Genomic DNA, 14718 nt, shown 5'->3' with positions numbered 1-14718 from the left:
ACACAGCCACGCCTGAGAAGAGACTCATCGCTTATCAATGTGCACAATCTCCATTAATAATGCTGTGGCTTTTTTTTCCCTAGCGTAATCCCTCCATAAAATGTCATTGAAAGTGATGCCAAAAACAAGCAAAGTTGATTTTAATGCCAATGCCTTCTTTCTCACCATTTACAAACTATTTCAGATGATGAATCTTTATTTAATCATATGTTCTCCCCATGTTCGTGTGGGTTTCCTATGGGTGCTCCGGTTTCCCCCACAGTCCAAAGACTTGCCGTATAGGTGAATTGTGAGAAAAGATGTGAGAAATACATCCTATACATGAAGCAAGCGACAAAGAAAGACTAAAACAGAGGGATTAAATGCACACGGCTAACAATTTTTGAAGGGGGCGGTGATAATCAAACACCATAGCAACAAACAAAGGTTAGGACATGAGCTGGTTGTGGCATTGGAAACATAATGAGGTGAACAAAGCAAAGAGGCAGGACAACAGGGATTGGGATGTTGTCTTGTAAACCTTATTTAGTACATAATAATAATATAATAATATAGAAAAAATAATAATAAAGAAAAAATAAATCGTACAGTTCAACTTACTACTGTATACAGTATTCTTTAATCCTTTAACTACTCCACCAAGAAAACAAAAATGTTTGGATTGCATTTCTTAACTCCTAATGTCGCTTCGTAATGACAGTCAATGCATTTTTTTTTCAATACATCCCAAAATTTCTAAAATATCAGCCTCTACTAAACGGTTGATATGTCGGTTTATGGTAGAAGTACCAGACTTAATATACATACTATGAAAAGTCTGAAAATATGTGGCCAATCAGAATTGTACCCATTATTTTATTTTTAAATATGCTAAATAAAACTTTTTAATACAAAATTTTGAAGTATGGCATAACATATTTTAGAACCTCATTTAACTTTCTTTCTTTTTTTTTTTTTTATAAAAAAACCAAAATCAAGTTTAGTAGTGCAACAGGATGTTTGTTTGATTTATACATTATATATATATATATATATATATATATATATATATATATATATATATATATATATATATATATATATATATATATATATATATATATATTTATTTATTTATTTATTTATTTTTGAAACCAACAATGCTGTGTGTGTAAGCCATTATTTAGAATAGTCATTCTTTGAATGACTTTAACAGTCATTATTTAAAACAGTAAAAACATGGTCATTTGGTAGAGGGACAGTCAAAGGGTTATTTTAATGTTAGCTGCAGAATTATTTGTATTTTGACATTTCTAATCATATTTTTTTATTAAAATTGTCTAATTGTATTTTTTTTAATAATACAAAATGCTGTAATCAAAATAAATATTTGGAAAAAGTGAACTTAAAAGAAAAACAAATAATAATATCTATGTGGTAAATAACTAATAACTGAAAATAAGTTATAAAAATAGAAAAATATAGTGGAAAAAAAGGTAAAAAATAAAAAATAAACGTGTAAGATAATAAAAAGGTATAACCTGTAATCTGCTTAGAGATCATGAACTACCTCAATTTTAGGTCAACTAATCAAGACTTTTACAATGCATCATAATTTAAAAGCAACCAACTTTTTTCTGTCCTGTTTTAACAACACCTCATAAGAACACTCTGTTTGAAGGGGCGTGGCTGATTGTAGACGCAGAAGTAAACACCCGCTGTTGTGATTGGCTAATAGTTTTGCATATTAACCCGGCTAAATTGACAGTGCAGTAGAAGCAAATGTTGATCTACGGAGGTGGAGCTTATGTCGTCTTACATCATAGAGTAGAACATTACAAAACTTGTCATTTTGCCAGACTGCCTTCAATTCAGCTGCTTTTAGAGGAACAACAAAGTTTTGAGCTCTGAAACTTACAGGTTGTGCTCATAGTACTGTGACCTTTTATATCTCAAGTGATCAAAAGAATGTTGGTTTCTCAGTTTATGACCCCATAATAAACACCAGATGTACTTTACTCAATGTCATTCTTCACTTTAAAATGTTAAAATGTTTAAGTGTTTTATTAATTTAAATATTTCAATTTAGAATTATTCAATTGGCCCATAATTGTATCCAAAGCCATGACAAGTCTAAGTTTGTTTGTTTGTTTGTTTGTTGTTTTTTACAGTTATGTTTTTATGATCACATGCAAGGCAAATGTTAATAAAGAAATCCAAAAGCAGGAAAGACAAGCCAGGGTGCAAGAAATACATCCACGTAAATGCTCCAAGCAACAAAGAAAAACTAAAACAGAGGGATCAAATGCACTAGGCTATAACAATTTTAAAGGGGAGGTGACAATCAAACACCATTGCAACAAACAAGGGTAAGAATATACACTGGTTGTGGCACAGGAAACATAATAAGGTGAACAAAATAAAGAGGCAGGACAACAGGGTTCGGGATATTGTATTCGGGATATAAACAAGGTTAAACAGTGAATTAAAATCAGACATTGATCTGAGGAGGTGAAGCTTCCCCCTTATTACATCATACAGTAGAACATTACAAAACTTTTAATTTTGTCAGACTGCCTTCAATATAAGCTGCTTTTAGAGGAAGAAAGTTTGGAGCTCTGAAACTTATAGGAAGTGCTCATAGTACTGTGACCTCTTATGTTGAGCGATCAAGGTAATGTTGGTTTCTCAGTTCATGACCCCTTAATAAGCACTACACTGTATATAATGGCATTCTATCTAAAGCCATCATAAGTCTAAGTTTATTGTTTGTTTGTTTGTTTGTTTGTTTGTTTGTTTGTTTGTTTGTTTGTTTGTTTGTTTGTTTGTTTGATTTTTGTCTGATGCGTATAGAAAGGAAGAGAAAAAAAAGTATCATTGCAAGGCTTGTCAACCCATTCACCTGTGAGAGGCACACTCATAATCATACAATGTTTTTTCAAGAACATCAAGTCTTTATATGACAGTGTCTGGTGCATATGAAGAGGAAAATAGAGTGTCTCCTAGGTGGATTGTCAAGTCCACTCACCTGTGTCAAGCACACTCAGACTTGCATATTTTCCCAGAAGAGATAATGATGGAATCATCATATCTGTGTGTAATATCTATCAAGACTTAAATGTTTCTTAATGTGTGTGTTGATGCAGGGTATGATGTACTTGGAGGAGCGTAGACTCGTGCACAGGGACCTGGCTGCTCGAAACGTCCTAGTAAAGTCACCTAACCACATCAAGATCACTGACTTCGGTCTGGCTCGCCTTCTGGATGCAAACGAGAAGGAATACAATGCAGACGGAGGCAAGGTCAGTACAGCATGACCCTGACAAGACAAAGGGCACACACTTACCCTTTAGCATAACATCAGTTATTATTAATTTGAACACTGCTTGGAATAATTAAGACATATGTTGCAGTTTGTGTCTTTTGGTGGGCTAATTAACAGCATTTGCTATGGCCAAACACACACACACTACCAGAATATGGATTTTATTCGCAAGTATTTAAAGGTTCACAGGTTCTTAATGACCCTGTTGGTGCGAACATACATGACTTACAGACTAATCGGGACACTGCCCACATCTTATGAAAGGTCAATTTCATTCTATTTCAGAATTTATTGTTGTACTTGGCACTATTCTCAGCATGTCAGGAAGAAATGTGTGCTTTTCTTTTACTGAGTGATCAGATTTATGCCAGACTATACATTCAGTACACTGTGTATAATGTTTAATAGTGGACAGCCACCAACATCAAATCTGGGACGTCCAAAGACTAGCATTATTAAGTTTTATTTTAGTCAGTGCAAATGTATGACCAATAGGAAGACAGAAGCTTCCACCTACACATTTGTAAAGTAATGATGGGTCATGAGGTGACGTATAGTACACAATTAGTTTTTTGTTGGTGTCTGTAGTGCAGTAGCACAGTAATTAAGTAGTTAAAAACCTTATGATAATACATTGTTTAATGTAACGCAAGAAAAAAAATTAGACTGAATACAGCACAGGGCTGCACGATTAATCGTAAAAAGATAGCTTGAGAAACCCGTTCTCAAAGACTTATTTTTTGGGGTAGCACACATATTCTGAATGCCTTCAGCAGAAATAAAGTGAGCCATTTTAATCTAGATTAATTCCAAGATTACAGTGAGATTACAAACTCCTCACAGAAATGCCATCTGAGCCGAGGTTCGAACCAGCGACCTTCTTGCTGTGAGGCGACAGCACTACCTACTGCGCCACTACGTCGCTATATATATATATATACATAAATATATACACATTTGAAGTCAGAATTATTAACCGCCCTGTTTATTATTATTTTTTTGCCATTTTCTGTTTAACAGAAAGCAGTTTTTTTAACACATTTCTAAACATAATAGTTTTAATAACATATCTCTAATAACTGTTTTATTTGATCTTTGCCCTGATAACATTAAATAACATTTTACTAGATAATCTTCTAGTCGAAATAAAACAAATAAGACTTCCTCCAGACGAAAAAATATTTTCAGACATACTGTAATTTCCTTGCTCTGTTAGACATCATTTGGAAAATATTTAAAAAAGAATAAAATTCAAAGGGGAGCTAATATATATATATATATATATATATATATATATATATATATATATATATATATATATATATATATATATATATATATATATATATATATGGTATAATTCACCTAGAAATGTAAATTCTGTCTTTATGTATTGACGTTATTGCGGCTGCGAATGACATGTGAGCTTACGCACAGTTTGTTTTGAATGATTTGTGAACAGAACCTGCATAGGCTGTCAATAACAGGTAATAAAGTTGTAAATAATGTTCAGTTTGTTGCACAGAACGATCGATTAAGAGCGGCGCGGGAAATATGATTTGCATGTATGTTTTATTTTCTCAGTGACGGCAACCATGACATGAACCGCACTCAGCAGTGAAAGTGAAACCAAAAGCGCACATCATTCAAATGATCATATTGCATTTTAGAGTTAAGATTATGAGAAGCACTTCATATGTGTTGTGATGAAAATAAATGTTAAACTGTGTCAGTATGACTACTCTAGTCTATATAATGTTATAATCCAAAAGTAAATCTGATAATGACATGTTTCATTTTAGCAGTGAGAAAAATGTTCTAATAATGTTGTCAATGACAGATTGCAAGCATATGTCTCAAACATAATAATTCAACTTCAGAATTATGAATAGTTGTATTATGATGTAATCACTTTACCGTGCATTAATGACGATCTGTTCAAGTTGAAGTCTTTACAAATTGTAGCATTTGAACAGATAGTAGTCTTACACATATACCTAATATTGTTGTTGTTGTTTTACCATATGTTTAAGGAATAAAACTAATAACGCCTGCTCATGTTAAGTTTTATTTTACATCTGCAGAATCGTGAGAAAATTGGGATCTTGATTTTAAGCAAAAAAATAATTAAATAATTAAATTAAAAAAATTATTAAAAATTAAAAAAATGTGATTATCATTTTAGCCAGAATCGTGCAGCCCTAATCCAGCATTATAGTGACAAAAGTATAAATAGGATGAGTTAATTTGCAGATCAAAACAGATCAACAGTAGTTTCAAACAAATTAAAACATGATTTTGTTTGAAATATGAAATGATAAATGAATAAAGGCCATATAAACAGCATAGAATGTTAAACAATACATCTAATGTACATTAAATAAGAAACAAAGCTATTTATAAGAATATAATTTTTGATATACACTTCTTGTAGCGTCCTACATTTCTTACACAGGCCTCAATTTTGACTGTATTTTACAGTAAAATTATGTGCAAGGTTAAATTAAGACATTTCTAACTATATATGGAAAGAAGCTTACAGATATCAGTTAACAAGTCTTCACTGTAATGCATACGAAATAATACCTATACAAAATCTGCATTTGATTGTTAAACAACCCAACTAACAACCCAAAAGCATCACACTAAACCAAACCAAACCAAACAACAGAATAACAACAAGTTAACAACTCACAGCATCTCAAGATTGTGTAAAGTGAGTTTTACACAAGCAAACGTCAGTCTTCCGTCATCTTTACACATTTTCACTTCAACAAACCTTCCACCCCTGCTGCTGCTGCTGTCATTTTCCTTTACTCTATGAACACATTGATTTGATCTTATTCATCTGAATCTCCCTCTTGTTTCCATACAAGAACAGAGTGTCTTGGGAATCCATTCAGTGCCAACCATCTACCATTTTAAATCAGCCATGTTTGTTCTCTCACACAGGAGAAACTCTGAAGCTTTAGTGTGGTTTGATACCCGGCAGCATTGCATGCACATGTTGCCCAACCTGCTTCTTATTTTCCCCCTCTGAAGGAAAAGATGAAAAGAATCCGATACCACTGATTATTCCATTTTTGAAATATTAACTTGCCAGACTTAATACATAATGCATGGCACCGTGATAAGGTTTGGTTTTAGCGTGTAAGCTTTGAAGAAACTTTGTCATGTTGTGTAAATAAACAATAATGCAGTGCTCACTCCGCTCACTTGATGAATGCAGTTTTTTTGTGTTCACTTTATTACGTTTTCATGTACTGTACCATTGTGTTTTTTTTTTTTTTATTTAACACAAGCTGCTGAAGTATTGCCTCTTACTTTGTCAGATGCCTATTAAATGGATGGCCTTGGAGTGCATCCACTATAGGAAATTCACCCACCAGAGTGACGTATGGAGTTACGGTAAGAAGACTCTTCATTGCATTCAAATGTAATCATATTTAAGTATACGTATTTAAGTACATAAGTATTTTTTTAATGCAGTTTGGTCATTCACACACTTCATTCTTAAGCACCAACCTGACAGAATGTCTACAGGTTTAAAAAAAAAAAAAAAATATATATATATATATATATATATATATATATATATATATATATATATATATATATATATATATATACTTGCTTTTCTTCCAGGAGTCACTATATGGGAGCTGATGACATTTGGAGGAAAGCCGTATGATGGAATTCCTACCCGAGAGATCCCAGACCTGCTGGAGAAAGGAGAGAGGCTTCCTCAGCCTCCCATCTGCACTATTGACGTCTACATGGTCATGGTCAAGTGTAAGGGAGAGTTATATGTCATATGATTATATATTTTCGAATTTGTGTGGTATTCTGATATAGAAGTTACAAAACAATGTTTTGTTTTCACTGTGGTTCTCTCAACCAAGTGTTCATTCTTCAAACCTCAATTAAATGATCTAAGTTGATTCGACAGATCCTGGATCTTTTGATCTTGATAACTGATCTCTGGATAATTTGGTTCTTGATCTTGATAACAGATCTCTGGATAATTTGGTTCTTCAATCATAAAATGTCTAGATCAGGTGTGTCCAAACTCGGTCTTGGAGGGCCAGTGTCCTGAATCTTTTACCTCCAACCCTAATTAAACACACCTGAACCAGCTAACCAAGCTCTTCCTAGGTATACTAGAAACTTCCAGGGAGGTTTGATGAAGGAAGTTGGAGCTAAACTATGCAGGACACCGGCCTTCCAGGACTGAGTTTGGACACCCATGATCTGATCTGAGATTGCTGTGTGTATTGTGAAGGACAGATCTATCAATTCTTAAAATCAAGATCAGCAGTGCAACAATTTGCTGACGGCACGACAGCGTAATGACATCATCTGATTAGTATGCAATAATTAATGCAGGTAAAATTATATCAATTATGTAGTAAATGGAAAAAACACACTTTTACATGTCAAGAGTATTTGCAATTTATTTAGTTTTACATTTAGTGTGGATTTTCGTTAGAAGGCCTAATTAAGTTTCTTAATAAATGGCAGCTTAAATGAATTTTGTATTTAAAAAAAAAATACTTTAAAATTAATTTAGCATTAAAAAAGTTAATTTTATCAAAATTACAAATATTGATATTTGTAAAGTTGTCTGCAACTTTATCAAAGCATTAAATCCCCAGCAAATTCCAAGGGGGATAGGTAGATATTTTTAAGCTATTTCACTATTATTTTCCCAAGTGTATATAACTACTACAGTAAGAATGTATCAGCATTCAGTACATAGTTCCTGGTCTAATCCTGTTTATATAAAATAAGCTTGCTCCCAAGCAGGTTTGAGCCAGATCTGTTGCTATGCAACAGCTCTCGGATAAGTGTTAAAGAACGAAACGATCCTGAATCATGTCAAATCGTCAACAATCAAATCCAGCTAATTGAATATTCCACATATGGGAAAACTAACAACTGATGCAGTCTCTAGCTAATAAGTATGGTGTCACTTATTGGAAATATTGTTGGTAAACTTGAATTAAAATATAAAAATTATACGAAAAAAAATGTATGTTACTGATCCAAATAAATGTTTGAATAAAAATAAAAGTTGATGCGTACATATAAATAAAACTATATTTTAAAAAGGAGAATAAATTAAAGCTAGTTCAGAATATTAACAAAATTGCTAAAAATGAAATAATAATTATTATGGCATTGTATTACAATACAAAAATAACAGTTAAAAAAAATGCCAATGATGGTGACATACTGTACATCAATATTGTACTTCAGTTTAAAAAAAGCGTTCTTACCTATTTCTCTTTTGCAATAATTTTAGCTGGCTATATACTGATTCCTCTTTTTCTGAAATGTTAAAAATTGGTTCCAGGGAAAATGGTGTAAACAGTGAGTTTTTAAAGCTATAAATAAATAGTTCTCATAAATGGCTGTAGAGGTACAGTAGTATTCCTACTTGAAACTGAAAAATAAAATAAAATACTTATACTTGAAAGCAAAATAAAGCACTTATCAGCAATTGTCAGGCTTCCCAAGTCTACGTGAAAAGCAATTTTACCTGATTCAAAAGGATTGTTAAAGAACATATTTAATAATTCTGTGCAAAATAATTTTGCATTAAAGACACATAAGTATGTGCATTATTATATATACACTCAACAGCCACTTTCTTAGGTACACCTTACTAGTACCTGGTTGGACCTGCTTTTGCCTTCAGAACTGCCTTAATCCTTCATGGCATAGATTCAACAAGGTACTGGAAAATTCCTCAGAGGGTTTGGCCCATATTGACATGACAGCAGTTGCTGCAGATTTGTCAGCTGCACATCCACGATGCAAATCTCCCCACCACATCCCAAAGGTGCTCTATTGGATTGAGATTTGGTGATTGTAGAGACCATTTGAGTACAATGATTCGCCCTTAATGGCATGGCAAGTTCCTGCTGGAAGTAGCCATCAAAAGATGGGTATACTGTGGTCATAAAGGGATGGACATTGTCAGCAACAATACTCGGGTAGGCTGTGGTGTTTACATGATGCTCAATTGTACTAATGGGCTCTGCCAAAAAAAATATCCCCCACACCATCACACCACCAGCAGCTTAAACTATTGTTAAAAGGCAGGATGGATCCATGCTTTCATGTTCATGCCAAATTCTGACCCTACCATCCAAATATCACAGCATGAATCTAGACTCATCAGAACAGGCAACGTTTTTTCAATCTTCTATTGTCCAATTCGCTGATTTGAAATTTGCGTTAACAGTTGGACAGGTGTGCCTAATAAAGTGGCCGGTAAGTCAGATTACATCACAAACCTCTCATTAGTGGAGTGCCTTAGTATTAGTTCAGTATTAGGTCCTCTTCCATTTATTATTTCTTATTTTCATTTTACACATTTTTTCTTATAAAAAATAATGAATCTATAAATATTTAATTTATATAAAATATATTTTTGTTGTAAATATATAGATATTTTTTATAAATAAACAAATATTTTTAAACCTCCATTGTTATGCTAAGGATACCTGTCTTCAAAGCCTAATTCAACACGGGGATTCAGGGATGGAGGAAAAATAATTACATTTTTGTGCCAATCAGTTGTGTTTGGGAAATGTTGGACTCAGAACCGTTTGTTAAATAACAGAAAGCTCCCTGCATTGTTTATCCATCGTGCTCTACTTTGCTGACTGAAGTTGTGCTGTGTGTGCCGCTCCAGGCTGGATGATAGATGCAGACAGCAGACCCAGATTTAAGGAGCTTGCAGCAGAGTTCAGCCGGATGGCAAGAGACCCACAACGTTACCTAGTCATCCAGGTAAGATTCTCAATGCTATTTATAAAGCACGTTGTTCACTGGTGTTCTGTACAACAATAAAATATATACAAATGCAAAGGATAAATAAAACATAAGTTTCATAAAAGTTATTACTCATTATGCTGATGCTCTCTGTGCCAGGGGGATGACCGTATGAAGCTGCCGAGTCCCAACGACAGTAAGTTCTTCCAGAGCCTGCTAGATGAAGAGGAACTGGAGGATCTGATGGATGCCGAGGAGTATTTAGTGCCACAAGCTTACAGTATTCCTCCATTGGCATACACAACTAGATCCCGCATGGATCCTAACAGAGTGAGTGCCAGTGCCAGATCACACACTCCAATACAATGTCTTTAGTTTCAGTAATTTTATATAGCACGCTCTGACTGAGACCGTTTATAGAGGAGATGGGACACTCATTGATCAATGAAATGAGGGAAATTGAAATGTTTAAATGAGGCGGCTCTTGTAGAAGTCCCATCTTCCAAATAAAGAACTAATTGGCATGCTTGGTCTTTATAACACTTCTTGACTAGTTTTGCAAAACTTTATTTAGATTGACCAGACTTAAAATATCCTGAATAAGCTATTAGTATATTATTTATTTACAACATTCCAACAAAGTTTTGCTGGCTTTACTTATTTTTATTGTGAATTACTTTTAAAAAAAAGTTTATTGAGAATTTATGTATTTAATTAATCAAACATGACTGCAAATGCCTTTACTGGATGTTCTTGCAAAAATATTGCATATAAAACCCAAACATGTAAGCAATAAAACTAAATGTATAAGCAATTTTTGAAATTCCCCCAATGAACAATATATACTTGTATGACTTTTCAATTAACTGACTTGGCTCAAAAGAGACTTTAGCATTTGTCATTGTTAAGTAGTCTTTCAAGACCATTAGATTACAATTACTTTAACTTAAAAGTTCTTTATTTCAATACTAATAAACTTTATACAAGCTTATAATTAATATAAATAAAAGTGAAGCTGCTTTCACAAAACTTTCTGTGCACATAATATCTATGGATGCTGCAGTGGTTGTTACAGGACATCACACTCTACAGTCTTTTTTACAGTAACAATTTAATGTATAACAACATATATAAGCAGTGTGCAAATTATACACTGACAATCAGGGGGGTCAACTTTTTCGGTAATGTTACTGTAGTTTGAGTAATACAAGCTTCAGTCATTGATGTATTTATTTAAATTACATCTAATTTATATATGTATTTAAGTGTTCAGTGTTTGAGGGATATTTAGTGTCTGACCTACAGTATCATCTGATTAGTTATTTCAGAGGTTACTGTAGGTCAAACTGTGCAAACTATGCATCTATTTGTACAGTATTTTAGGCTATTTTTTTGTATTGATACCAACACCAATTTACCTAAAGATGTCTGGTAAACACTTATGATTTGTATCTAGATCTGCCGGTTTAAGACTGATTTTTTTTTCTCGCATAAGCCGATTGGCTCGATTATGGATTCACAGTGGGATTAACTATTATAGAGGTGGTCAAATGTATATTTATATTATCTGATCTGTTATTATAATTCTTAACAGTATTATTCAAAATACAGATCAGAGTGAAATATTTTCTCACTAATAAAGAGCTGACAAACACACACACACACACACTTCCATTTTTTTGAGGTCTTTGTTTTGAGGTCCAGCGTTAATTAGAGGGGTAACATCCCCCCCCCCCCCCCAACCCCCAACCCCTTTGTAATTTGCACCCTGTATGTACATGAAACCACTTTATTTCATTGTAATGGGGCAATCCTTCACATTTAAATGTATGCTTTCTTTTTATTCAGCTCAGAGGTCATACCATGACATAACAGTCTTAACACATTTTTACATAATATGACCTCAGTGGACGGAGTTCACCAAGCTTTCAGCCATATGGGAAACTTCTGTACAAATTTACATTCATAATAAGTGGAAGTCATTGGAGTGAAAGGTAGCAAAACTCTTCCCCCTTATGCCCTAGATTTTTGTTTGGATAAAAAGTTTGTGGAAGAATCAATTCCAGACAAGGATATCAGATGAGCCTTGTCATAAATTGAAATATATCTTTAGTAGGCAAAGGACAAGAGGTCGTTGATGCATTGACACATACATCATGCATGCACACCTTCAAGTTTTGGGTATTTTGCACATATTTACATATTTTAGGATACCTTTTACATTTTAATGCACTTTTAGTTCTCACTCTATGAATCTCTATTTATTGCTTGTCTGAGGCTGAATTGAGTTTTCAGACAAGTCTATCGTCTAAGTGACGTTGACCTTGGGGTGGATGGATGCTCCCATGCGCATTTAAGTGCTACCCATGCACGCATCTCAAAAAATGGGCTCCATTTTCCTGCAGATGCTACAGATTCCCAGACTGAAACCTGTCTGCTATATGAAATCCTAAATGCAATGACAACAAAACTGCAAACCAGTCTCATTTATAGCAAAAATAATGTCCCTGTTGATGTTGTAGTGTAATGAAATTCAGAAATCCATCTTTTTTTTATTTACAGGTCCTAATTTGACTTAGAAATTTTCTAAGCAGCAGTGTTTTTGTGATATATATATATATATATATATATATATATATATATATATATATATATATATATATATATATATATATATATATATATGTATATATATATGTATATATATATATGTATATATATATATATATATATATATATGTATATATATATATATATATATATATATATATATATATATGTATATATATATATATATATATATATATATATATATATATATATATATGTATATATATATATGTATATATATATATATATATATATATATATATGTATATATATATATATATATATATATATATATATATATATATATATGTATATATATATATATATATATATATATATATATATGTATATATATGTATATATATATATATATATATATATATATATATATATATATATATATATATACGTATATATATATATACATATATATATATATATATATATATATATATATATATATATATATATATATATATATATATATATATATATATATATATATATATATATATATATGTATATATATATATATATATATATATATATATATATATATATATATATATGTATATATATATATGTATATATATATGTATATATATATATGTATATATATATATATATATATATATATATATATGTATATATATATATATATATATATGTATATATATATATATATATGTATATATGTATATATATATATATATATATATGTATATATATATATATATATGTATATGTATATATATATATATGTATATGTATATATATATATATATATATGTATATATATATATATATATATATATATATATATATATATATATATATATATATATATATATATATATATATATATATATATATATATATATGTTTACCTGTTAAGTGAGAGGGATAAATTAAGTCAGCCTCAAATATGTGTGCCTATAATGGGCTTCATGCATCCCATTGCAATTCAGTTTTTGGGTCTTGTCTGTTTATTATTTCAATTTTGTATTTTGGCCACATTTTACAAAAAAATATTTCTAAATGTCGATTATTATACAAATAATCTGTCTACAAAGTCTGATTTAACACAAGGATTCATGGATGTATGAAAAATAATTGGTCACACTTTATTCAATGGTTTGTTGAATTTAATTTACATTGCATCTACAGTCATTTTTATTAGATTATAAGTAGAGTGTTAGGTTGGGGTCAGTGTAAGTTGACATGTACTTGCAAGGTTTCTTATAGTCAATTAAATGTCTGTTGAAGAACAGTATTAACATATATTAAGCAGACAGTCTACTAATACTCAAATGGACAATCAAAATAAAGTGTTACCAACTAATTATTAAAAGAAGAGTTTAGTAGATGTTTTCCACTGTCAGATGTTACATATTTCCAGAATGAAACCTGCTGTAGAAATAGTAAATCATAAATACGATGATAAAATTAGAAGCCTCAATCATGTCGCTAATAACGTTCCTGCTGTTGATAAAGCGTAATGAAATCTGAAATAGATATATTTGTCATTTCATTATTTACATGTGCTAAATTGACTTGGAAACGTCCAATGCAGCGTGGCTTTTGTTATGTGAATTAAGAATGTGAAGTGAGGGAGAAAAATGAAACCACCCTCAAATACGTGTCCCTAAAATCCCATTCGGCTCCGTACATCCCATTGCTAGTGGCGTACCTCGGAGTTTAGTTTTAGGGGCCTCTTCTGATTTCTTTTGGTTTTTCTTTTGCATTTTTGCCATTTTTTTAAAATATTATATATATATATATATATATATATATATATATATATATATATATATATATATATATATATATATATATATTTTTTTTTTTTTTTTTAATTTATTTATTTATTTATTTTTTTTTTTAATGGACTCAGCTATGCACAGCTAGGGCTCTATTTTGACAGTCCATGCGCAAAACGGAAAGCGCAGGGCGCAAACGCATTCAGGGTGTGTCATAATCCATATTTCATAATTTAAGGATGGAAAAATCCTCATTGCGCT

At 31.6% G+C, this 14718-nt stretch overlaps 1 protein-coding gene across 18 annotated transcripts in view; it reads left to right on the top strand.

Moving 5' to 3' along the window:
- erbb4b (erb-b2 receptor tyrosine kinase 4b) overlaps positions 1-14718 on the top strand; it is a 656299-nt gene that overhangs the window by 628567 nt on the left and 13014 nt on the right. For 12 of the 18 annotated variants that reach the window (XM_073912987.1, XM_073912984.1, XM_073912981.1 and 9 more), the window contains 5 exons: positions 3126-3281; positions 6637-6712; positions 6950-7096; positions 10008-10105; positions 10247-10417. In XM_073912987.1, coding sequence (XP_073769088.1) covers positions 3126-3281; positions 6637-6712; positions 6950-7096; positions 10008-10105; positions 10247-10417 — 648 coding nt within the window. Of the gene's footprint in view, positions 1-3125; positions 3282-6606; positions 6713-6949; positions 7097-10007; positions 10106-10246; positions 10418-14718 lie in introns of all 18 variants that reach the window. The other 6 variants (XM_073912983.1, XM_073912977.1, XM_009304874.5 and 3 more) reach the window with 1 other exon arrangement.

Source organism: Danio rerio, chromosome 9 (assembly GCF_049306965.1).
Source record: "Danio rerio strain Tuebingen ecotype United States chromosome 9, GRCz12tu, whole genome shotgun sequence".
Lineage (NCBI taxonomy): Eukaryota > Metazoa > Chordata > Actinopteri > Cypriniformes > Danionidae > Danio > Danio rerio.
Note: the sequence above shows the minus strand (reverse complement) of the source record. Positions and strands in the feature narration are given on the sequence as shown.